The sequence below is a fragment of the Mobula hypostoma genome, chromosome 2, assembly GCF_963921235.1.
Source record: "Mobula hypostoma chromosome 2, sMobHyp1.1, whole genome shotgun sequence".
Taxonomy (NCBI): Eukaryota; Metazoa; Chordata; class Chondrichthyes; order Myliobatiformes; family Myliobatidae; genus Mobula; species Mobula hypostoma.
The window spans coordinates 96868912-96895125 of record NC_086098.1 but is presented as its reverse complement, the minus strand read 5'-3'; the positions used below and the strand labels follow the sequence as shown (position 1 = coordinate 96895125).

At 41.7% G+C, this 26214-nt stretch overlaps 1 protein-coding gene across 4 annotated transcripts in view; it reads right to left on the bottom strand.

The window, feature by feature from the left end:
* Nucleotides 1-26214, bottom strand: part of smap1 (small ArfGAP 1) — a 130260-nt gene that overhangs the window by 49430 nt on the left and 54616 nt on the right. For 2 of the 4 annotated variants that reach the window (XM_063040286.1, XM_063040287.1), the window contains 2 exons: nucleotides 14511-14606; nucleotides 7040-7112 (listed from right to left, as the gene is read on the bottom strand). In XM_063040286.1, coding sequence (XP_062896356.1) covers nucleotides 7040-7112; nucleotides 14511-14606 — 169 coding nt within the window. The remainder of the gene's footprint in view (nucleotides 1-7039; nucleotides 7113-14510; nucleotides 14607-26214) is intronic. The other 2 variants (XM_063040288.1, XM_063040289.1) reach the window with 1 other exon arrangement.

The following is a 26214-nucleotide window of genomic DNA, read 5'->3' as shown; positions in this document are numbered from 1 at the left end:
AGAGACATGGCTCCAGGGTGACTAAGGATGGGAGCTCAACATTCAGGGATATTCAATATTCAGGGGGGATAGAACATAGAATAGTACAGCACAGTACAGGCCCTTCGGTCCACAATGTTGTGCCGACCCTCAAACCCTGCCTCCCATATAAGTCCCCACCTTAGATTCCCCCATATACCTGTCTAGTAGTCTCTTAAACTTCACTAATGTATCTGCCTCCACCACTGACTCAGGCAGTGCATTCCACGCACCAACCACTCTCTGAGTAAAAAACCTTCCTCTAATATCCCCCTTGAACTTCCCACCCCTTACCTTAAAGCCATGTCCTCTTGTATTGAGCAGTGGTGCCCTGGGGAAGAGGTGCTGGCTATCCACTCTATCTATTCCTCTTATTATCTTGTACACCTCTATCATGTCTCCTCTCATCCTCCTTCTCTCCAAAGAGTAAAGCCCTAACTCCCTTAATCTCTGATCATAATGCATACTTTCTAAACCAGGCAGCATCCTGGTAAATCTCCTCTGTACCCTTTCCAATGCTTCCACATCCTTCCTATAGTGAGGTGACCAGAACTGGACACAATACTCCAAGTGTGGCCTAACCAGAGTTTTATAGAGCTGCATCATTACATCGCGACTCTTAAAACTCTATCCCTCGACTTATGAAAGCTAACACCCCTTAAGCTTTCTTAACTACCCTATCCACCTGTGAGGCAACTTTCAGGGATCTGTGGACATGTACCCCGAGATCCCTCGGCTCCTCCACACTACCAAGTATCCTGACATTTACTTTGTACTCTGCCTTGGAGTTTGTCCTTCCAAAGTGTACCACCTCACACTTCTCCGGGTTGAACTCCATCTGCCACTTCTCAGCCCACTTCTGCATCCTATTGATGTCTGTCTGCAATCTTTGACAATCCTCTACACTATCTACAACACCACCAACCTTTGTGTCATCTTCAAACTTGCTAACCCACCCTTCTACCCCCACATCCAGGTCGTTAATAAAAATCACGAAAAGTAGAGGTCCCAGAACAGATCCTTGTGGGACACAACTAGTCACAATCCTCCGATCTGAATGTACTCCCTCCACCACCACCCTCCTCTGCCTTCTGCAGGCAAGCCAATTCTGAATCCACCTGGCCAAACTTCCCTGGATCCCATGCCTTCCGACTTTCTGAATATGCCTACCATGTGGAACCTTGTCAAATGCCTTACTAAAATCCATATAGATCACACCCACTGCACTACCCTCATCTGTATGCCTGGTCACCGCCTCAAAGAACTCTATCAAGCTTGTTAGACATGATCTGCCCTTCACAAAGCCATGCTGACTGTCCCTGATCAGACCATGATTCTCTAAATGCCTTTGGATCCTATCTCTAAGAATCTTTTCCAACAGCTTTCCCACCACAGACGTAAGGCTCACTGGTCTATAATTACCCGGACTACCCCTACTACCTTTTTTGAACAAGGGAACAACATTTGCCTCCCTCCAATCCTCCAGTACCATTCCCGTGGACAACGAGGACGTAAAGATCCTAGCCAGAGGCTCAGCAATCTCTTCTCTCACCTCGTGGAGCAGCCTGGGGAATATTCCGTCAGGCCCTGGGGACTTATCTGTCCTAATGTATTTTTAACAACTCCAACACTTCCTCTCCCTTAATATCAACATGCTCCAGAACATCAACCTCACTCATATTGGCCTCACCATCATCAAGTTCCCTCTCATTGGTGAATACCGAAGAGAAGTATTCATTGAGGACCTCGCTCACTTCCACAGCCTTCAGGCACATCTTCCCACCTTTATCTCTAATCGGTCCTACCTTCACTCCCGTCATCCTTTTTTTCTTCACATAATTGAAGAATGCCTTGGGGTTTTCCTTCTCATGCCCCCTTCTTGCTCTTCTCAGCCCCTTCTTAAGCTCCTTTCTTGCTTCCCTATATTCCTCAATAGACCCAGCTGATCCTTGCTTCCTAAACCTCATGTATGCTGTCTTCTTCCTCCTGACTAGATTTTCCACCTCACTTGACACCCATGGTTTCTTCACCCTACCATTCTTTATCTTCCTCACCGGGACAAATTTATCCCTTACATCCCGCAAGAGATCTCTAAACATCGACCACATGTCCATAGTACATTTCCCTGCAAAAACATCATCCCAATTCACACCCGCAAGTTCTAGCCTTATAGCCTCATAATTTGCCTTTCCCCAATTAAAAATTTTCCTGTCCTCTTTGATTCTGTCCTTTTCCATGATAATTATAAAGGCCAGGGAGCGGTGGTCACTGTCCCCCAGATGCTCACCCACTGAGAGATCTGTGACCTGACCCGGTTCATTACCTAGTACGAGATGTAGTATGGCATTCCCCCTGGTCGGCCTGGACATGAAAAAAAAGGAGAGGTGGGGTAGCATTGCTGGTTAGAGAGGAGATTAACGCAATCGAAAGGAAGGACATTAGCCGGGAGGATGTGGAATCGATATGGGTAGAGCTGCATAACACTAAGGGGCAGAAAACGCTGGTGGGAGTTGTGCACAGGCCACCTAACAGTAGTAGTGAGTTTGGGGATGGCATTAAACAGGAAATTAGAAATGTGTGCAATAAAGGAACAGCAGTTATAATGGGTGACTTCAATCTACATATAGATTGGGTGAACCAAATTGGTAAGGGTGCTGAGGAAGAGGATTTCTTGGAATATATGCGGGATAGTTTTTTGAACCAACATGTCGAGGAACCAACTAGAGAGCAGGCTATTCCAGACTGGGTATTGAGCAATGAGGAAGGGTTAATTAGCAATCTTGTCATGAGAGGCCCCTTGGGTAAGAGTGACCATAATATGGTGGAATTCTTCCTTAAGATGGAGAGTGATATAGTTAATTCAGAAACAAAAGTTCTGAACTTAAAGAAGGGTAACTTTGAAGGTATGAGACGTGAATTAGCTAAGATAGTCTGGCAAATGACACTTAAAGGGTTGACGGTGGATATGCAATGGCAAGCATTTAAAGATCGCATGGATGAACTACAACAATTGTTCATCCCAGTTTGGCAAAAGAATAAATCAAGGAAGGTACTGCACCCGTGGCTGACAAGGGAAATTAGGGATAGTATCAATTCCAAAGAAGAAGCATACAAATTAGCCAGAAAAAGTGGCTCACCTGAGGACTGGGAGAAATTCAGAGTCCAGCAGAGGAGGACAAAGGGCTTAATTAGGAAGGGGAAAAAAAGATTATGAGAAAAAACTGGCAGGGAATATAAAAACTGACTGTAAAAGCTTTTATAGATATGTGAAAAAAAAGATTGGTTAAGACAAATGTAGGTCCCCTACAGACAGAAACAAGTGAATTGATTATGGGGAGCAAGGACATGGCAGACCAACTGAATAACTACTTTGGTTCTGTCTTCACTAAGGAGGACATAAATAATCTTCCGGAAATAGTAGGGGACAGAGGGTCCAATGAGATGGAGGAACTGAGGGAAAGAAATGTTAGTAGGGAAGTGGTGTTAGGTAAACTGAAGGGATTAAAGGCAGATAAATCACCAGGGCCAGATGGTCTGCATCCCAGAGTGTTTAAGGAAGTAGCCCAAGAAACAGTGGATGCATTAATGATAATTTTTCAAAACTCTTTAGATTCTGGACTAGTTCCTGAGGATTGGAGGGTGGCTAATGTAACCCCACTTTTTAAAAAAGGAGGGAGAGAGAAACTGGGGAATTATAGACCGGTTAGCCTAACATCGGTGGTGCGGAAAATGCTAGAATCAGTTATCAAAGATGTGATAACAGCACATTTGGAAAGCGGTGAAATCATCGGACAAAGTCAGCATGGATTTGTGAAAGGAAAATCATGTCTGACGAATCTCATGGAATTTTTTGAGGATGTAACTAGTAGAGTGGATAGGGGAGAACCAGTGGATGTGGATTATTTGGATTTTCAAAAGGCTTTTGACAAGGTCCCACACAGGAGATTAGTGTGCAAACTTAAAGTACACGGTATTGGGGGTAAGGTATTGATGTAGATAGAGAATTGGTTGGCAGACAGGAAGCAAAGAGTGGGAATAAACGGGACCTTTTCAGAATGGCAGGCGGTGACTAGTGGGGTACCGCAAGGCTCAGTGCTGGGACCCCAGTTGTTTACAATATATATTAATGACTTAGAAGGGGAAAATTAAGTGCAGCATCTCCAAGTTTGTGGATGACATGAAGCTGGGCGGTAGTGTCAGCTGTGAGGAGGATGCTAAGAGGATGCAGGGTGACTTGGATAGGATAGGTGAGTGGGCAAATTCATGGCAGATGCAAGTTAATGTGGATAAATGTGAGGTTATCCACTTTGGTGGCAAAAACAGGAAAACAGATTATTATCTGAATGGTGGCAGATTAGGAAAAGGGGAGGTGCAATGAGACCTGGGTGTCATTATACACCAGTCATTGAAAGTGGACATGCAGGTACAGCAGGCGTGAAAAAGGCAAATGGTATGCTGGCATTCATAGCAAGAGGATTCGAGTACAGGAGCAGGGAGGTACTACTGCAGTTGTACAAGGCCTTGGTGAGACCACACCTGGAGTATTGTGTGCAGTTTTGGTCCCCTAATCTGAGGAAAGACATTCTTCCCATAGAGGGAGTATGAAGAAGGTTCACCAGATTGATTCCTGGGATGGCAGGACTTTCATATGATGAAAGACTGGATCAACTAGGTTTATACACATTGGAGTTTAGAAGATCGAGGGGGGAGCTTATTGAAACGTATAAAATCCTGAAGAGACTGGACAGGCTAGATGCAGGAAGATTGTTCCTAATGTTGGGGAAGTCCAGAACGAGGGGTCACAGTTTGAGGATAAAGGGGAAGCCTTTTAGGACCGAGATGAGGAAAAACTTCTTCACACAGAGAGTGGTGAATCTGTGGAATTCTCTGCCACAGGAAACAGTTGAGGCCAGTTCATTGATTATATTTAAGAGAGAGTTAGATATGGCCCTTGTGGCTAAAGGGATCAGGGGGTATGGGGGGGGAAGGCAGGTACAGGGTTTGGAGTTGGATGATCAGACATGATCATACTGAATGGCGGTGCAGGCTCGAAGGGCCGAATGGCCTACTCCTGCACCTATTTTCTATGTTTCTATGTTTTATTCCCACTCTTTGCATTCTGCCAGTTAGCCAATCTTCGCTCCATGTTAGTATGTTTCCTGTAATATCATGTGCTCTCATTTAGCAGCACATTGTGTGGTACTTTGTTAAAAGCAGTTTGAAAAACAAAGTAAACAACATCCATTGACTCCACTTTGTCTGTCCTGCTTGTTACTTCTTCAAAGAATTCTGGAAGATTTGTCAGACAAGATTTCTCCTTGAGGAAACCATGCTAGCTTTGGCCTACACTGAAACATTATCCTCAGTAATGGACTCCAACATCTGAAGTCGGGCTAAGCAGCCTATAATTTCCTACTTTCTTTTTCCTCCCTACCTTCTAAAAGAGTGGTGCAACATTTGAAATTATGCATCCTATGAAACCATTCCTGACTCTACTCATTTATGGAAGGTCACCGCTGATGTCTCCACAATTTCTTCTGCACCCTTTCCAAAGCCTCAACACCCTTTCCAAAGCCTCAACATCCTTTCTACAGTGGGGCAACCAGAACTGTATGCAATACTCCAGGTGTGGCCTAACCAGAATTTCATAAAGTTGCAACAGAACCTCTTGACTTTTGAACTCAATGCCTCAACTAATGAAAGCAAGCCTGCTTAACCATCTTTTCGACCTGTGTAGCCACTTTGAAAGAACTATGAACTTGAATCCCAAGATCTCTCAGCTCAGCAATACTGTTAGGGGCCTTGCCCTTAACAGTGTACTGTCACTTTGAATTTGCCCTACAGAGGTACAACACCTCACATTTATATGGGTTAAACTCCATCTGATATTTCTCATCCCATATCTGCAACTGATCTATAATGTGCTGTATTCTTTGCCAGTCTTCTACACTATCCACAACTCCACCAATCTTGGTATCAACCGCATATTTACTTACCCACCCAACTACACTTTCATGCAGGTCACTTGTATATATTACAAACAGCAGAGGTCCCAGCACAGATCCCTGAGGAACTCCACTAATTACAGACCTCCAGCTCGAATAAGTCTCTTCAACAAATACCCTCAGACTTCTATTGGCAAGCCAGTTCTGAATCCAAACAACCAATTCATTGCAGATCATCTCATGCCAGTTAATCTTAAAGCTAGTTTACCAATTTAAAAGACACAGTACCCTAAAACCATCTTAGATGTTGCTGTACTCTGAAATATAATATTTCTTCAGCATATTAGGACATCTAAAAAACACTCAGCCTGAAATTAACTTAAGCAATAATTACATAAATTCTTAATTTAATTTGAACCAAACTCATGTGTGTTCTGTTTATTGTGGTAATTTACAGCAGGACACTTTAACATCTCAACATTAAGCTGTGTATTTTATATAAAGTCAAATATGGTTTACAGGAAAATAAGCTTGTTCAAAAATCAAACCAGTAGGTAGAAAATGAGGAAAATTCAACAACAAATTCATACCTACAAATTCATTTGAGCCACAAGATAAATTATAATTACAACCAATCAAGATAATAGCAAGTTACTTAACCAACATCAACAGATTCTAAATGTGCATTTCAAATCTCTCCAGTAACTTTTCTAAAGCCTTTTCCATCATTACTGCTCCAGCGTCAAGTATATTTGCCCTGAGAAAACCCCTCCCTTCGAGCTCATTGTGCATATAGCCAAACCGCTGTGCAGGAAATGCATGGGTGTCTTACAGTCTGTACTGCTGCATCACGGCTCCTAGCCACTTCAAATTTTATCAACAATTATAATGTTAACAAACATTGTAATTTTAATTCCAGTAAAATGCTATTACATTTAGGGCCTTGATGCCAAACATAACCATTCCTTTACTTCTGCATACACTGCCTGACACACTGAGTTTCTCCTACAGCTTATTTTTTGCAAATAAAATTGATTTATAAAATCATTAATATTTATTAAATATTCTTTACTTACCCAGTCCTAACAGATCAATGGTGGATTGTGTCACCTTCTGAGGGCTTGTTCTGGTGTCCAGTTGATTTTTCTTCTGCATTGAAATCATATGCACCTTAATGGAACTTAAGATAACTTAAATACAAAAACTATCTAAAATTTTAAAAATAGCCACAGTATGTTTACATTCTGTCATTCTGAACTTCCTACATCCAGTTTTACCTACACCAAGTTTTCTTTTCCAATTACAAGTCAGATCCCAAATTTTTAAAAAACATTTATGATGACTTGTTAATGCATTACGCAGCTTTAAATCAAAAGTTTATGTGCACCAATCATAATTTAACATAGGACAAAACAAAGAGGGTAACAATATGTGAGAATCTTAAAAGGAAGCCTGGATAAGAAAATAAAATAAATGTATACTGGAAGCACAACTAAATATTCTTTTGTTACTTCTGAAAGGGACATTTGAGACAGGAGGGAAGGAATTCCAAAACTTTAGGCTGCAATGGATAATATCACTACCAACTCTGAAATAAACAACAAAGATGTATCTAATTGTAAAAAGGGTTGAGGAGATAAACTTGGTAATGTCACGGAGAGATCTTCAGATATGCAATGTTTTCAAATCTACTCTGTTGTGGGGTAGGGCAACAGTCCCCAGGTACCGGGCCGCAAAGGATGTGCTACCACGCCACGAGGAAACGATACGAGCCAGCTGCACCTTTCCTCATTCCGGGTCACGCATTGTTGAACTTGAACAGAGGGTTGCCAACTGTCCCGTATTTGCCAGGACATCCTGTATATTGGGCTAAATTGGTTTGTCCCATACGAGACCCCGCTAAGGTAGAGCGTTCCTATGAAACCTTTCATGCCGAAATGGTGTAAAGCGCAGAAGCAATTACCATTAATTTATATGAGAAAAATTTTTGAGCATTCCCAGACCCAAAAAAATAACCTACCAAATCATACCAAATAACACATAAAACCTAAAATAACACTAACATATGGTAAAAGCAGGAATGATATGATAAATACACAGCCTATATAAAGTAGAAGTAATGTATGTACAGTATAGTCGGGAAGATTAAGCCAAAACCGATTTGTGGAACAAAAAAAAATCGACCGAGGGCTTCCAGTAGCGCTCATGGAGTGAAGTCGAGTTCTTGACTCGCTCCATTACCTCTGAGTTTTTCTTCTTATGATCAGCTATATTTTAATTAACCATTAAGGCATCAACTTTTACAATACTTTGAAATAAATTGGGCTCTCTGATAATTGGATGCGTCTAAGGTCTGCTATGTCTAAGAATGGAAAAAACGGGAAGGATGGCAAACCTCCGGTTAAACCGAAAGGTACTGATTTCCCTCCGACTGAACCACCGGTAACTTTGAAAGCTATATTGGAGCTAATTCAAAGGGAAATTTCAACCTCTGTTACGGAGCTGATTCGTGCGGAAATTTCAACCTCTGTTACAGAGCTGATTCGTGCGGAAATTTCAATTAATTTCCAGAAAATTGCCGATTCAATCGATAAGATACAAACATCTATTACGGAACATCAGTCGGCTATATCTGATCTTCAAAAATCCACGCAACAAAGTGAGCTTAAGATGGAGAAAATCGAAGAAACAATTAATGTAATGAAAAAGAAACTTGACTTTCTGACCTTTAAAAACTCTGACTTAGAATCCAGAATGCGACGGCAGAATCTTCGAATGATTGGGGTGCGTGAAGCTGTTGAATCTGATAACCCTATGAAGTATTTTTCTCAACTTTTAAAAGATGCATTTCCTACTGTATTTCCTGACCAACCACCGTTATTGGATCGTGTTCACAGAGTTCCATCATACTTGCTTAGGTCAGATAAACCTCGACATGTCATCTTACGTTTTCATTACTTTCAAGACAAGGAGAAACTGTTTCGTTCGATCTAAAGGTTACATTGATTTTTTGGATCTTAAGTTCCGATTCGTGGAGGATTTCAGTAAACCAATTCGGGATCAACGGGTTCGTTACTCCCATTACCATGGATGAGATTAAAAATGTTATTTCCTCTATGAATTTGGGGCAAGCTCCTGGCCCTGATGGGTTTACTGTAGAATTTTATAAATGTTTCGCACCTTCATTAATCCTTTGGTTCTGTAGGGTTTTTGAGGCTTCATTAAAACTTGGTAAACTTCCTGAATCTTTCAATAGAGCGTCAATCTCTCTAATATTAAAGAAGGATAAAGATCCTGCTCAATGTGCATCTTATAGACCAATATCTTTATTAAATGTTGATTCTAAAGTTTTTTCTAAGTTATTAGCAAATAGATTAGAAAGAGTACTTCCTTTTATTATTTCGGAAGACCAAACGGGTTTTATTAAAGGTCGTTACTCTTTTTATAATATTCGCACACTGTTAAATATCGTTTATACTCCCTCACAAAATGTTCCTGAGTGTGTTATCTCTTTAGATGCTGAGAAAGCTTTTGATAGAGTAGAATGGCCTTATTTATTTAAGGTGCTTGAAATGTTTAATTTTAGCTCGAAATTTATATCCTGGATTAAACTGTTATATTATTCTCCTGTGGCCTCAGTCCGTACTAACTCTTTAAGTTCGCCTTTTTTCCCTCTTTTTCGAGGTACTCGACAAGGTTGTCCTCTTAGTCCCTTATTATTTGATATTGCATTAGAACCTCTTGCAATTGCCATTCGAGCATCTCCAAATATTACTGGGATAACTCGGGGCTTAAAGTCCCATAAATTATCACTCTATGCTGATGATTTACTTTTATATATTTCTAATCCTCAAAAATCCATCCCGGCTGTTTTAGAGTTATTAGCACAATTTGGTCTTTTTTCAGGTTATAAATTAAATCTCAGGAAGAGTGAACTCTTTCTGATTAATAAACAACTTCCCTTATATTATAAATTTCCATTTAAATTGATTAATAATTATTTTTCATATCTTGGGATTAAAATTACTTGTAAATACAAAGATTTATTTAAGACTAACTTTTTACCATTAATAGACCATATTATTCAACTTTCATCTAAATGGTTTCCTTTATATTTAACTTTGATTGGTCGTATTAATGCAGTTAAGATGTTTTTTTTGCCAAAATTTTTATATATATTTCAGGCATTACCAATCTTTGTTCCAAAATCTTTTTTTGACAAAGTTGACTCTTAAAATTTCTTCATTTATTTGGCAGAATTAAAACCCGAGACTGGGTAAAATACATTTACAGAAAGCTAAGAGAGATGGAGGCTTAGCATTACCTAACTTTAGATTTTATTATTGGGCAATTAATATTCGACATATGAAATTCTGGTTACTGGACCAGGATATACTATCCATTCCTAAATGGGTAGCATTGGAATTACAATCTGTTCAGGGTTTTACACTTGGCTCTATTTTAGGTTCCTCTCTTCCTTTTGATTTGAAACGCCTTAAACAGGTGTCTAACCCGATAGTTAAATATACCTTACGTATTTGGTTTCAATTCAGAAAATTTTTTGATCTTAATCAATTTGGGTTAGTGATTCCTATTTTAGGTAACATATTTTTTCCTCCCTCTTTTACGGATCGTGCTTTTCAAACTTGGAAGACTAAGGGTATTTCACGGTTTTTGGATTTATTTTTAGATGGTTCCCTTATGTCTTTTGAACAATTATCTAAATATAACTTATCAAGAATACATCTTTTTAGATATCTACAAGTTAGAAATTTCCTAAGTACTATACTTTCTTCCTTTCCAATGCTTCCTCCTACATACATTTTAGATACTATAATCAATCTTAATCCATGTCAGAAAGGTGCATCGGCTATGATTTATAATATTATTATGAAACTTAGGAAAGCTCCATTTGATAAGATTAGGGTAGATTGGGAACAGGAATTGGGGTTTACCATTTCCGTGGAGGACTGGGGGCAGATTTTACAATTAGTCAATACTTCCTCTATCTGTGCTAAACATTCCCTAATTCAATTTAAAGTTGTTCATAGAGCACATATGTCCAAAGATAAGTTAGCGCGCTTTTATTCTCATATTAATCCTTTTTGTGATAGATGTCCGGGGCAGATAGCCTCTTTAACTCATATGTTTTGGTCTTGCCCTACTTTGGAAACTTTTTGGAAAGACATTTTTAATATTATCTCCAAGGTATTGAATATAGACATCTCTCCTCACCCTATTACTGCTATCTTTGGACTACCTAAAATTTCCAGTAATCTTTCCCCTTCAGCCCGTAGAATGATTGCATTTCTTACTTTAATGGCGAAAAGATGTATCTTACAACATTGGAAAGAGCTTAATGCTCCAACTACCTTTTTTTGGTTTTCTCAGACGATATTATGCTTGAATCTGGAGAAAATTAGAAGCAACCTTTATGACTCCTCATTTAAATTTGAACAGACTTGGAGATCTTTTATTCAATATTTTCAATTAATGTAATATATACCCTTCTTGTTTTTTTTACTGTTTTTAATGGAGGTCGGGATTGAGGACGTGATTTTAAGTTTAACTCTGTTTGGTTTCAAGTTAGCCCATTGCTTTGCTTTGCTTTTAGTTAGTTGCACGGTAGGTTTTTTTTTTGGGGGGGTTTCCTTTTCCCTATTGATATATATATAAAATTAGTATACTATTATGTTCCCTTGGTTTGTTATGTTTAAATTACATTGTTTGTAGTATTTTTTTTGTATTAATATCTTCTGTAATTTTATTATATTCTAACAGTGTATTAGTGTCTATATGGCTTACCTTTTTGTATACTTATTCAATAAAAAGATTTAAAAAGAAAGAAAGAAAAAAAATCAGCATGTACGTGCATGCGCATGACACATATGCGCACGTCACGCATGCGCACACAGGTGCCTACGCAAGGCTCCATGGTCATGGTAGCCTTTCTCGGGGTAAACACAAGTGTCCCATCATCACACACAAAAAATGCTGGTGAATGCAGCAGGCCAGGCAGCATCTACAGGAAGAGGTACAGTCGACGATTCAGGCCAGGACCCTTCGTCAGGATTTGACTGCTACTTTTGTCCCTTACTTGGGAGTGAGAAAATTGGCAACCTTAACTGTAAAAGATATGTTGCGGTGAGTTTAACCCTACTTGAACGCCCCCCCACCCCCCCCCCCGTCCCGGTCGGCTGGTCCACGGTGCAAAAAAGGTTGGGGACTCCTGGGGTATGTATTTGCAAGAATTGATGCAAATTCTAAGATACCATTCATGTAAAAGAACACAATATAAAGGAGACAAGAAATAAAAAAAATTTAATAAAAGGGCAGATACAATATGCACTTTATTCACTGAATGAATAAAAATTACAGAATGTGCAATTTATTGAAAACTTACTGGCAGAGATGACACAAGTCTGCCTCAAGAAAGTAATGGTTAAAATGCAATTTTCCATATGTATACCAGTTGTCTTAAATTAACAAACTTGTTAATCTTGCTTTAACTGCCCGTCAGCTTTTATCTTACAAACCAAATCATTGAGCTAATCAAGTCAAATTTTCCTTCCTTCCCTTGCTTTGTACTTTTCCATCTCAATTTTTAATACTTATATCAGGTCTCTCACTAGCCTTTTCTACCTCAAACAAAGCAAAACCAGCCCTAAATCCAGTCTCTTGCTTGAGATATTCCTGCTGACCTGTACCACAATCAGTAACTTCACATTCACTTTAATATTTGCCAGCTTTAACAGGACGCACTTGGAATAAACAGAGCTGTTTAGCAAACTAGAATTTAGGAAGTAGTTTATAATGAACTTAGTGGCCAGACTTGTGAATTTGTGACTCAGTGATTCAAAGAGAAAAGTACATAGTTAACATACTAACGGTCCCTTGAATTTTACATATATGAGGGGTCAGTAATTTGCTTGGAACAAGGAGTGAGGGATAAATATAGTTACATAATGACAACGGTAAAAATTATTGTCTTTTTAAAGTATGCCAAATTTGATGGGAAATCTAGCTATAAGGGTTGCATATATAGGGTACTTGTGTAGCAAGCTCAGATACTGGGGTGACAAAAAAAATATCAGCACGGGAGGTAGACATTTTACAAGGAATCTACTCCATATATTCTTTGTGCACATTCAAATATTACCAGAATATAGAGAGAAAGCAGAGAGACACACTCCAAATAAAACAAAGTATTACCACAAATAAGTAAATAAAATATGATTCAAAAGGCACAAGGTGCGCAGCACAGGTCAACAGTACAATATACAACTCGCAGTCCTTGTGACAAGACCTCAATGGTGGCAGGGAAAATAAACATTATGTAAATAATATTTCAAACCTTTCAAGCAGATATAATTATCCTTTCAGTGTTGTATGTGTTAATGTATATTTGCCGGGTTTCAGAACCATAAAACATTAGAGGGACAATTTTAGACCGACAAGCTATTAACAAAAAAGGATTAACAGTCAAACATTTAAAATATTTTGTTAACCAAAGTTCACTGAATAATTATCTTTGCTCTTTACCCCTCTTTGCTCTTTGTCCTGACTTGGTAATCTTACCATTGCACTTTTAAATGCTTCCCACTTATCCAGATGTTGTTTTCCCCTCTTGCAGCTGCTTCCAATCAGGCTCTCCAATGGAAATCTACTCTTCTCCTCCCATCCCTTCCTGGTTTACACTCCAACTTAAGAACCAAGTTTCATGACCATCTTGAAACTAACCAGAAAATACCACTGTTCCCAAAGCGCTCATCTACAGAAACTTCAATCATTTATCCATCTTCATTCCCTAGACTCAGGCACAGCTTTCTCTAAGTGAGACTTGCTGCACATTGCTTCAGAAAACCCTCATTTGATGAATTCCTCCCTCTCTCTACCCTTGCACGAAAAACAACCCAGTCAACATTGAGAAAGTTATGATCCCCAAACCAACTGCTTTTACACCTTTCCATGATGTACCTATTATGTGTTCTTCTAATTCCTGCTGACTATTTGAAGGCCCAGAGTGTAACACCAAAGTGAGAGCCCAGCATTTTAACTTTATTATTTTGCATCTCAGATTTGCTCATTTACTTTTCATTACCCTTTTCATTCTCAAGCATGATCAATAAGGCCTCATTTGGAGAGACTTCTATGGTATCCTCTTTCATTACTTCAATAACGAACTCCTTAACTAATAAATGCAATTTCACCTCCTGACACCATGAATGAAAATCTTCTCCTGGAATATTTAGTCACCAGTCTTTTCCTACTTTCAATGGTCTCTGTTAGCAACAATATTCTCATGCGCTTATCGATGGACAAAGTTCATTTGCTTAAGTTCCTACAAGAATCTATTGAATTCTTCACGTTACTTGGCTTCTACTGTATTTGTTCTGATGATATTCATCATGTCAGTATTCAACTTCAGCTTCCTTTTCCCTCCTTGTTTGACAATTTTGTCAAACCCATATACATTAGCTATCACCAGCTGCTTTTACTCTGGGTGGACAAATTTCATTTTCATTACGTTGAGAAAAAAATACTCACAGGAGTTGCATTAACAGTGTTTTCCTTCTCAGCAGGAAGTTCTTCTCCAGTTAGGTTGAGAATAGTTGGAGGTAGCCCTATGGAATGGGGAGGGGACTAGAAACAAAAGAGCTGAAGGTCAAGACAAAATGTCTGAAGTGAAAGATGAGCATTTGAAATGAGTAAAAGAAACAGAATTAACATTTACTGAAGAACAAGTTAGCTAAATCAAACTAACTGGACTCTCATCCACAATGAAAACAGCTTCTTTCAACAGTACTTAACTGTTTGATGCACAAAATTTCTTTTAAAAAGATATAACCATATAACAATTACAGCACAGAAAAAGGTCATCTCAGCCCTTCTAGTCCGTGCCCAACGCCTACTCTCACCTAGACCCATCTAATGCACTCAGCCCAAAACCCTCCATTCCTTTCCTGTCCATATACCTATCCAATTTTATTTTAAAAGACAAAATCGAACCTGCCTCTACCACTTCTACTGGAAGCTCGTTCCACACAGCTACCACTCTGAGTAAAGAAGTTCCCCGTCGTGTTACCCCTAAACTTTTGCCCCTTAACTCTCAACTCATGTCCTCTTGTTTGAATCTCCCCTACTCTGTCTATCCCCCTCATAATTTTAAATACCTCTATCAAGTTCCCCCTCAACCTTCTACACTCCAAAGAATGAAGACCTAATTTGTTCAACTTTTCTCTGTAACTTAGGTGCTAAAACCCAGGTAACCCAGGTAAATCTCCTCTGTACTCTCTCTATTTTGTTGACATCTTTCCTATAATTTGGTGACCCAGAATTGTACACAATACTCCAAATTTGGCCTTACCAATCCTTGTACAATTACAAAATTACATCCCAACTCCTATACTCAATGCTCTGATTTATAAAGGCCAGCATACCAAAAGCTTTCTTCACCACCCTATCCACATGAGATTCCACCTTCAGGGAACTGTGCACAATTATTCCTAGATCAGTCTATTCTACGGCATTCTTCAAAGCCCTACCATTTACCATGTATGTCCTATATTGATTAGTCCTACCAAAATGTAGCACCTTACACTTATCAGCATTAAACTCCATCTGCCATCTTTCAGTCCACTCTTCTAACTAGCCCAAATCTCTCTGCAAGCTTTGAAAACCTACTTCATTATCCACAACGCTACCTTAGTATCATCTGCATACTTAATAATCCAGATCATTAATGTATATGACAAACAACATTGGACCCAGTACAGACCCCTGAGGCACACCACTAGTCACCGGCCTCCAACCTGACAAACAGTTATCCACCACTTACTCTCTGGCATCTCCTATCCAGCCACTGTTGAATCCATTTTACTACTTCAATATTAATACCTAATGATTCGACTAACCTTCCGTGTGGAACCTTGTGAAGGGCCTTACTGAAGTCCATATAGACAACATCCACCGCTTTACCCTCGTCAATTTTCCTAGTAACCTCTTCAAAAAAATTCAATAAGATTTGTCAAACATGACCTTCCACATACAAATCCATGTTGACTGTTCCTAATCAGACCCTGTCTATCCAGATAATCATATATACAGACATCCCACCTCTCCCGGAAGTTCTGGGAGTCTCCCGCATATGAATAGTGGCTCCCTGATGCCCGCAAATTATATACAATATTACGGAAATCAATTCTTTTGAGAGCAAGTGAGAGAAAGCAAGAGAGAGCGTGAGAGAGCGAGAATGCGCGAGCGAGAGAGCGAGAGTGCTTGAGAGCGCACGAGTGACCATGAGAGAGCGCGAGCAAGAGAGAAAGCGAGAGCGCTTGAGCACGCACGAGCAACCATGAGAGAGAGTGCGCGCCATGGCAGAGTGCTCCAAAAAAATATAAAACGTACATCACCCCAGACTACGCTAAAGTGTACCCCTGCCTAATAGGGGTCAAAATAATGACAGTGCTGCTCGCTGCACTGTTTGCAACAGTGACTTTTCTATTGCCCATGGTGGGTTAAGACTGTAAAAGACGTGTTGAGGTGAGTTTAACAGGTGTCATTCGTTCATTAGCGTAGCTAACATTACTTAAACTAGCTGGCTAGCTGCTAAGGAGCTACTCTATTGCCGACATCCCACCTCTCCCAGGAGTGTCCCGCAAATTGATGGTGCTACCTCCCTGAAATGAGTTTTTGCAGGGTGGGATGTCTGTATATACCATCTCTAAGAATACTTTCCATTAATTTACCCACCACTGACGTCAAACTTATGGCCAATAATTGCTAGGTTTACTCTTAGAACCCTTTTTAAACAATGGAACAACATGAGCAATACACCAATCCTCCAGCACTATCCCCGTTTCTAATGACATTTGGAATATTTCTGTCAGAGCCCCTGCTGTTTCTACACTAACTTCCCTCAAGATCCTAGGGAATATCCTGTCGAGACCCGGAGACTTATCCACTTTTATATTCCTTAAAAGCGCCAGTACTTCCTCTTCTTTAATTATAATTTCTATAACTACCCTACTTGTTTCCCTTACCTTACACAATTCAATATCCTTCTCCTTAGTGAATACCGAAGAAAAGAAATTGTCCAAAATCTCCTCCACCTCTTTTGGCTCCGCACATAGCTGTCCACTCTGATTCTTTAAGGGACCAATTTTATCCCTCACTATCCTTTTGCTATTAATATAACTGTAGAAACCCTTTTGGATTTATTTTCACCTACTTGCCAAAGCAATCTCATATCTTCTTTTAGCTTTTCTAATCAATTTCTTAAGGTTCTTTTTACATTCTTTATATTCCTTGAGCACCTCATTTACTCCATGCTTCCTATATTTATTATAGATCTCTCTCTTTTTTCTGAACCAAGTTTCCAATATCCCTTGAAAACCATGGCTCTCTCAAACTTTTAACCTTACCTTTCAATCTAACAGGAATAAAGATCCTGTACCCTCAAAATTTCACCTTCAAGTGACCTTCATTTCTCTATTACATCCTTCCCATAAAACAACTGTCCCAATCCACTCTTTCTAAATCCTTTCGCATCTCCTCAAAGTTAGCCTCTCTCCAATCAAAAAATCTCAACCCTGGGTCCAGTCCTATCCCTCTCCATACTTATATTGAAACTAATAGCACTGTGATCACTGGACCCGAAGTGCTCCCCAACACATACCTCTGTCATCTGACCTATCTCATTTCCTAATAGAAGATCCAACACTGCCCCTTCTCCAGTTGGTACCTCTATGTATTGCTGCAAAAAACTATCCTGCACACATTTTACAAACTCCAAACCATCCAGCCCTTTTACAGAATGGGCTTCCCAGTCTATGTGTGGAAAATTAAAATCTCCCACAATCACAACCTTGTGCTTACTACAAATATCTTCTTACAAATTTGCTCCTCCAATTCTCACTCCGTTAGGTGGTCTATAATACACCCCTATAAGCGTTACTACACCTTTCCCATTCCTCAATTCCACCGAAATAGCCTCCCTAGACGAGCCCTCTAATCTATCCTGCCAAAGCGCTACTGTAATATTTTCTCTGACAAGCAATGCAACACCTCCCCCTCTTACCCCTCCAATTCTATCACACCTGAAGGTACGAAATCCTGGAATATTTAGTTGCCAATCACACCTCTCCTGCAACCATGTTTCACTAGTAGCTACAACATCACATTTCCAGGTATCAATCTATGCTCTAAGCTCATCCACCTTTCTTACAATGCTCCTAGCATTAAAATAGATGCATTTAAGAAACTCCCCACCTCTTACTCTCTGTTTATCCCTAATGGTGCGAACAACTTTATTATCTTTTTCTTCCTTCTCCCCTACATCTTCGGTCTGAGTGTTCCCATTCTCTGTCCCCTGCCTATACTCCCTCACACACTGTCTACTAGCTTTCTCTATTTGTGAACTAACCTCCTCTCTCCTAGTCTCTTCAATTTCATTCCCATCCCCCAACCATCCTAGTTTAAAGTCTCCCCAGCAGCCTTCGCAAATCTCCCCGCTAGGATATTGGTCCCCCTAGGATTTAAGTGCAACCCGTCCTTTTTGTACAGGTCACACCTGTCCCAAAAGTCGTCCCAATGATCCAGGAACTTGAATCCCTGCCCCCTGCTCCAATCCCTCAGCCATGCATTTATCCTCCACCTCATTCCATTCCCACTCTCACTGTCGTGTGGCATAGGCAGTAATCCTGAGATCACTACCTTTGCGGTCCTTCTTCTCAACTCCCTTCCTAACTGCCTGTATTCTCCTTTCAGGACCTCTTCCCTTTTCCTACCTATGTCATTGGTACCAATATGTACCACGACCTCTGGTTCCTCACCCTCCCACTTCAAGATATCTTGGACACGATCAGAAACATCCCGGACCCTGGCACCAGGGAGGCAAATTACCATCTGGGTCTCCTGACTGCGTCCACAGAATCGCCTATCTGACCCCCTAACTATCAAGTCCCATATTACTACTGCCCTCCTCTTCCTTTCCCTACCCTCTGAGCTACAGGGCTGGACTCTGTGCCAGAGGCACGGCCACTGTTGCTTCCCCCAGGTAGGCTGTCTCCCCCAACAGTACTCAAACAGGAGTACTTATTAAGGGGTACAGCCACTGGGGTACTATCTAGTTCCTGACTCTTCCCCTTCCCCCTCCTAACTGTGGCCCACTTGTCTCCCTCCTGTAGCCCCAGTGTGACTAACTGCCTGTAACTCCTCTCTATCAACTCCTCACTCTCCCTGACCAGACGAAGGTCATCGAGCTGCAGCTCCAGTTCCCTAACGCGGTCCCTTAGGAGCTGCAGCTTGGCGCACCTGGTGCAGATGTGGATGTCCAGGAGGCTAGAAGAGTCCAGGACCTCCCATATCTGACACTGAGAACAGCAAGCTGCCCCCACACACATACTTCCCACTTTCCTCAAATAGCAGGAAAACTTGAAAACCAAACCTACTTTGCCTCCCCTGTTTCCGCCTAAGCCCTTTGAGCCAAAGCCCTTACGCCTTCACTCTGCTCACAGCTCACTCCGCTGCCCGCAAAACGATGCTACTCGCTGTATAAGTTTGTGTTCCTCTTAACTCTTCTGCGCTTCACTGCCCGACATCACACGCCTGTGCTGTCCCGCCTCTCTGAACTCTGACGAGAAGAAAATCAAAATGGCTCCTGCCGCACTTCCGCTCTGATTCTCAGACTTCCTTCTCCAAATGAAACCTGAATCAGGATTTCTGACCTTTTAAATCTGTCGCGCTTCACTGCCCGACATCACATGTCTGCGAAGCCCCGCCTCTCTGAACTCCGACGAGAAGAAAATCAAAATGGCTCCCGCCACACTCCCACTCCAATTCTCAGACTTCCTTCTCCAAATTAATGATAGTGTATATAATGTAATATATTTTGAAAACTGAAAATCTAAATATTTCAAAATGTTGAGAATGTATCTTCAAAAGCAAACATTCACAGAGGACCACACAAAAAGCTGGAGGAACTCAGCAGGCGAGGCAGCATCTATAGAAAAAAGTACAGTCCACGTTTCGGGAGATGTCCTCCTTTTTCAAAGAAAGAGGCTTCACTCCCTCCACCATCAATGCTGCCCTCAACCGAATCTCTTCCATTTCACGCATGTCTGCTCTCACCCCATCCTCCTACTAGGGATAGGCTTCCTCTTGTCCTCACCTACCACCCCACCAGCCTCTGCCTTCAGCACATAATTCTCCAAAATGTCCGCCATCTCCAACTGAATCCTACCACCATACACATTTTTCCCTCCCCCCCCCCCCCCAACTTTCCACAGGGATCATTCCCTATGTGACCCCCTTGTCTATTTGTCCATCCCCACTGATCTCCCTCCTGGCACTTATCCTGACAAGCAGAACAAGTGCTTCACATGCCCCTACACCTCCTCCCTCACTACCATTCAGGGCCCCAAACAGTCCTTCATGCTGAGGCGACACTTCACTTGTGAGTCTGTTGGGACCATATACTGTGTTCAGTGCTCCCGGTGTGGCCTCATATATAATCGGCAAGGTCCAACGTAGATTGGGAGACCGTTTGGCCAAGCATCTACATTCTGCCCGCCAGAACAAGCAGGATCTCCCGGTGGCCACCCATTTTAATTCCACTTCCCATTCTCATTCCAATATGTCCATCCATGGACTCCTCCACTGTCCGGATAATGCCACACTTAGGTTGGAGGATCAATACCTTATATTCTATTTGGGTAGCCTCCAACCTGATGCATAAACATCAATTTCGCAAACTTCCAGTAATGTCTCCACCCCCCCTTCACCATTCCCATCCCCCTTGTCCCTCTCTGTTATCTCCCTGCCCGCCCATCGCTTCCCTCTGATACTCCTTCCCCCTCCCCCTTTTTCTTTATTCCATGGCCTTCTGTCTCTTCTACCAATCAACTTCCTAGCTCTTTACTTCATCCCTCCCCCTCCAAGTTCCACCTATCACCTCGATTGTCACTCTCCCCTCCCCCGCCGCATCTTTCAAATCTACTCCTCAGCTTTTCTTCTCCAGTCCTGCGGAAGGGTTTCTGTACTTTGATGCTGCCTGGCCTGCTGAGTTCCTCCAGCATCTTGTGTGTGTTGCTCGGATTTCCAGCATCTGCAGACTTTCTCTTGTTTGTGATTTTAAGAGGACCCTTTGTCTTTTCCTGCAGAAAACACTTCACTAATGTCACTCTTTACTAATCACTTCTTAATTATCTTCCATTGGAAACCCAAAATAACACCTGGAGCACCAGACACAGTATATGACCCCAACAAACAAAGTTGCAGCATCGCCTCAGCTGGAAGGACTGTTTGGGGCCTGAATGGTAGTGAAGGAGGTGGTGTAGGGGCAGGATATTCCACTTGTAAGGATTAGTGCCAGGAGGAAGATCAGTGGGGAGGGACTAATTGGACAAGGGAGTCATAACTGGCAGGGAACATAAAAACTGACTAAAAGCTTTTATAGATATGTAAAAAGGAAAAGACTGGTAAAGACAAATGTAGGTCCCCTACAGACAGAAACAGGTGAATTGATTATGGGGAGTAAGGACATGGCAGACCAATTGAATAATTACTTTGGTTCTGTCTTCACTAAGGAGGACATAAATAATCTTCCAGAAATAGTAGGGGACAGAGGGTCCAGTGAGATGGAGGAACTGAGCGAAATACATGTTAGTAGGGAAGTGGTGTTAGGTAAATTGAAGGGATTGAAGGCAGATAAATCACCAGGGCCAGATGGTCTGCATCCTAGAGTGCTTAAGGAAGTAGCCCAAGAAATAGTGGATGCATTAGTGATAATTTTTCAAAACTCGTTAGATTCTGGACTAGTTCCTGAGGATTGGAGGGTGGCTAATGTAACCCCACTTTTTAAAAAAGGGAGAGAAACCGGGGAATTATAGACCAGTTAGCCTAACGTCGGTGGTGGGGAAACTGCTGGAGTCAGTTATCAAAGATGTGATAACAGCACATTTGGAAAGCGGTGAAATCATCGGACAAAGTCAGCATGGATTTGTGAAAGGAAAATCATGTCTGACGAATCTCATAGAATTTTTTGAGGATGTAACTAGTAGAGTGGATAGGGGAGAACCAGTGGATGTGGTATATTTGGATTTTCAAAAGGCTTTTGACAAGTCCCACACAGGAGATCAGTGTGCAAACTTAAAGCACACGGTATTGGGGGTAAGGTATTGATGTGGATGGAGAATTGGTTAGCAGACAGGAAGCAAAGAGTGGGAATAAACAGGACCTTTTCAGAATGGCAGGCGGTGACTAGTGGGGTACCGCAAGGCTCAGTGCTGGGACCCCAGTTGTTTACAATATATATTAATGACTTGGATGAGGGAATTAAATGCAGCATCTCCAAGTTTGCGGATGACAAGAAGCTGGGTGGCAGTGTTAGCTGTGAGGAGGATGCTGAGAGGATGCAGAGTGACTTGGATAGGTTGGGTGAGTGGGCAAATTCATGACAGATGCAATTTAATGTGGATAAATGTGAAGTTATCCACTTTGGTGGCAAAAATAGGAAAACAGATTATTATCTGAATGGTGGTCGATTAGGAAAAGGGGAGGTGCAACGAGACCTGGGTGTCATTATACACCAGTCATTGAAAGTGGGCATGCAGGTACAGCAGGCGGTGAAAAAGGCGAATGGTATGCTGGCATTTATAGCGAGAGGATTTGAGTACAGGAGCAGGGAGGTACTACTGCAGTTGTACAAGGCCTTGGTGAGACCACACCTGGAGTATTGTGTGCAGTTTTGGTCCCCTAATCTGAGGAAAGACATCCTTGCCATAGAGGGAGTACAAAGAAGGTTCACCAGATTGATTCCTGGGATGGCAGGACTTTCATATGAAGAAAGACTGGATGAACTGGGCTTGTACTCGTTGGAATTTAGAAGATTGAGGGGGGATCTGATTGAAACGTATAAAATCCTAAAGGGATTGGACAGGCTAGATGCAGGAAGACTGTTCCCGATGTTGGGGAAGTCCAGAACAAGGGGCCACAGTTTGAGGATAAAGGGGAAGCCTTTTAGGACTGAGATTTGGAAAAACTTCTTCACACAGAGAATGGTGAATCTGTGGAATTCTCTGCCACAGGAAACAGTTGAGGCCAGTTCATTGGCTATATTTAAGAGGGAGTTAGATATGGCCCTTGTGGCGACGGGGATCAGGGGGTATGGAGGGAAGGCTGGGGCAGGGTTCTTTGTTGGATGATCAGCCATGATCATAATAAATGGCGGTGCAGGCTCGAAGGGCCGAATGGCCTACTCCTGCACCTATTTTCTATGTTTTCTATATAAAGAGTGATTTCTGCGGAAAGCAGAAAGTGGGGGGGGGGGTGGTTAATGAGAGAGGGAAAAGTGTGCTCGGTGGTGGGATCCCGTTGGAAATGGCGGAAGTTCCAGAATTATGTGCTGGAGGCAGAGGGTGGTGGGGTGGTAGGTCAGGACAAGAGGAACCCTATCACTGGTAGGGTGACAGGAGAATGAGATAAGAGCAGATGTGCATGAAACAGAAGGGAAGACACTTTCTTTGAAAAAGGAGGACATGTTCTTTGTTCTGGAATGAAGAGCCTCATCCCGAGAGCAGATGCAGTGGAGACGGAGGAATTGAGAGAAGTAGCAAGTAACAGTGTGGGAAGATGAATAGCCCAGGTAGCTGCGAGAGTCCGTGGGTTTATAATAGACATCAGTAGGTAAGCCGTCTCCAGCGATAGAGGCAGTGAGATCGAGAAAGGGAAAGGAGATGTTGGAAATGAACCAGGTAAATTTGAGGGCAGGGTAGAAGTTGGAGGCAAAGATGATGAAGTACCGAGCTCTGCATGGGTATAGAAACCAGCACCAATGCAGTCGTTGATGCAACGCAAGAAAAGTGGGGGACAGACACCAGTCTAGGTTTGTAACATAGACTGCCCCACGTAGCCGACAAAAAGGCAGGCATACTGTGGCAATATTGATTAGAAGTGGGAATTAGCCAGCAATCTGGTAATCTTCAGGCTTCAAGCAGTGCACATTCCAATAAGCAATCGAAAATATTTTCTACTCAACTCTATACTTGATACCTCAGCTATCTACCTGATAAATGGAATTTGTATATGCATGGACATGCATGCCAAGAGGCCCATTTCTGCATTGAACCAAAGTTACTACCCCCCCCCGCCCCACCCAAGAACTGATAATTGAAATACTCATCATGTGCCCTGAAGATGATAATTTGGATTAGAAGCAAATCAGTCAAGGTGTTGGTCTCCAGTCTGAAGTAGAAGAATTATTTGCACTGCACTTAAGTTCCTGGTCAATGTTGACTTCTCAAAATGATAGCTGATGATAATTGTGGCTGAATCTTAAGGGAAGGTCTTTTGACCAGCTTCAATAGGGGAGTGCCTTTACTTGGCACTTAATGCAGTGAGAAACTTACACATATGCTGCATATCTATTGATTGACAACTACATCAGGAATATTCTTTATACATGTAAACCAGCCGTTAGCAAATGAATTATTACCATCTTATTAGCATAATATGCCAGTGAGACTCATTGATTTAAAAAATTCATACTCATAAGACAAACAAATCTGAGCTCCAGATGCAGCACCTTATTCAGTCAGGCACCTTTCCTGATAGTAGAAAAGTATTATTATGCTAATGCTGATTTTGAAGCGGGAGGGTGACCAGCCAGATGTCGTGGTGCACATCGGTACCAATGACATAGCAAGGAAGAGTGAAGAGGTCCTGGACAGTGAGTATAGAGAGCTTGGTAGGAAGTTGAAAAGCAGGACCTCAAGGGTGGTAATCTCAGGATTGCTACCTGTGCTAGGTGCCAGTGAGGGTAGGAATAGGATGCTCTGGAGGAGGAACAAGTGGCTGAGGAACTGGTGTAGGGGGCAGGGTTTCAGATTTCAGGATCATTGGGACCTCTTCTGGGGCAGGTGGGACCTGTACAAGAGAGATGGGTTACACTTGAACCACAGGGGGACCAATATCCTTTCAGGGAGGTTTGTTAGTGCTACTGGGGAGGCTTTAAACTAGATTTGCAGGGGGATGGGAACCAGAGTGCTAGAGCTGACAGTGTGGCTGGGGTGAAAATAAATGATGTTGAAGGTTTAAGCAAATCCGCTGATAGAAAGGTTGTAAGTGGTGGTAAAAATCTTCTGAGGTGTATATATTTCAATGCTAGGAGTATTGCGGGGAAGGCGGATGAGCTGAGGGCGTGGATTGACACGTGGAATTATGATGTTGTAGCAATTAGTGAAACTTGGCTACAGGAGGGGCAGGACTGGCAGCTTAATATTCCAGGGTTCCGATGTTTCAGATGTGATCGAGGCAGAGGAATGAAAGGTGGGGGAGTAGCATTGCTTGTTAGGGAAAATATTACAGCAGTGCTCAGGCAGGACAGATTAGAGGGCTTGTCTACTGAGTCCTTATGAGTGGAGCTGAGAAACAGGAAAGGTATGGCCACATTAGTGGGATTGTATTACAGACCACCCAATAGTCAACGAGACTTGGAAGAGCAAATCTGCAGAGAGATAGCAGGCAATTGCAGGAAACATAAAGTTGTGGTGGTAGGGGATTTTAATTTTCCATACATTGATTGGGACTCCCATACTGTTAGGGGTCTAGATGGTTTAGAAATTTGTAAAATGTGTTCAGGAAAGTTTTCTAAATCAATATATAGAGGGACCAACTAGAGGGGATGCAATATTGGATCTCCTGTTAGGTAACGAATTAGGGCAAGTGACAGAAGTCTGTGTAGGGGAGCACTTTAGTTCCAGTGATCATAACACCATTAGTTTCAATTTGATCATGGACAAGGATAGATCTGGTCCTAGGGTTGAGGTTCTGAACTGGAAGGCAGCCAAATTTGAAGAAATGAGAAAGCATCTAAAAAGCGTGGATTGGGACAGGTTGTTCTCTGGCAAAGATGTGATTGGTAGGTGGGAAGCCTTCAAATGGGAAATTTTGAGAGTGCAGAGTTTGTATGTTCCTGTCAGGATTAAAGGCAAATTGAATAGGAATAAGGGACCTTGGTTCTCAAGGGATATTGCAACTCTGATAAAGAAGAAGAGGGAGTTGTATGAAATGTATAGGAAACAGGGGGTAAATCAGGTGCTTGAGGAGTATAAGAAGTGCAAGAAAATACTTAAGAAAGAAATCAGGAGGGCTAAAAGAAGACATGAGGATGCCTTGGCAGTCAAAGTGAAGGATAATCCAAAGAGCTTTTACAAGTATATTAAGAGCAAAAGGATTGTAAGGGATAAAATTG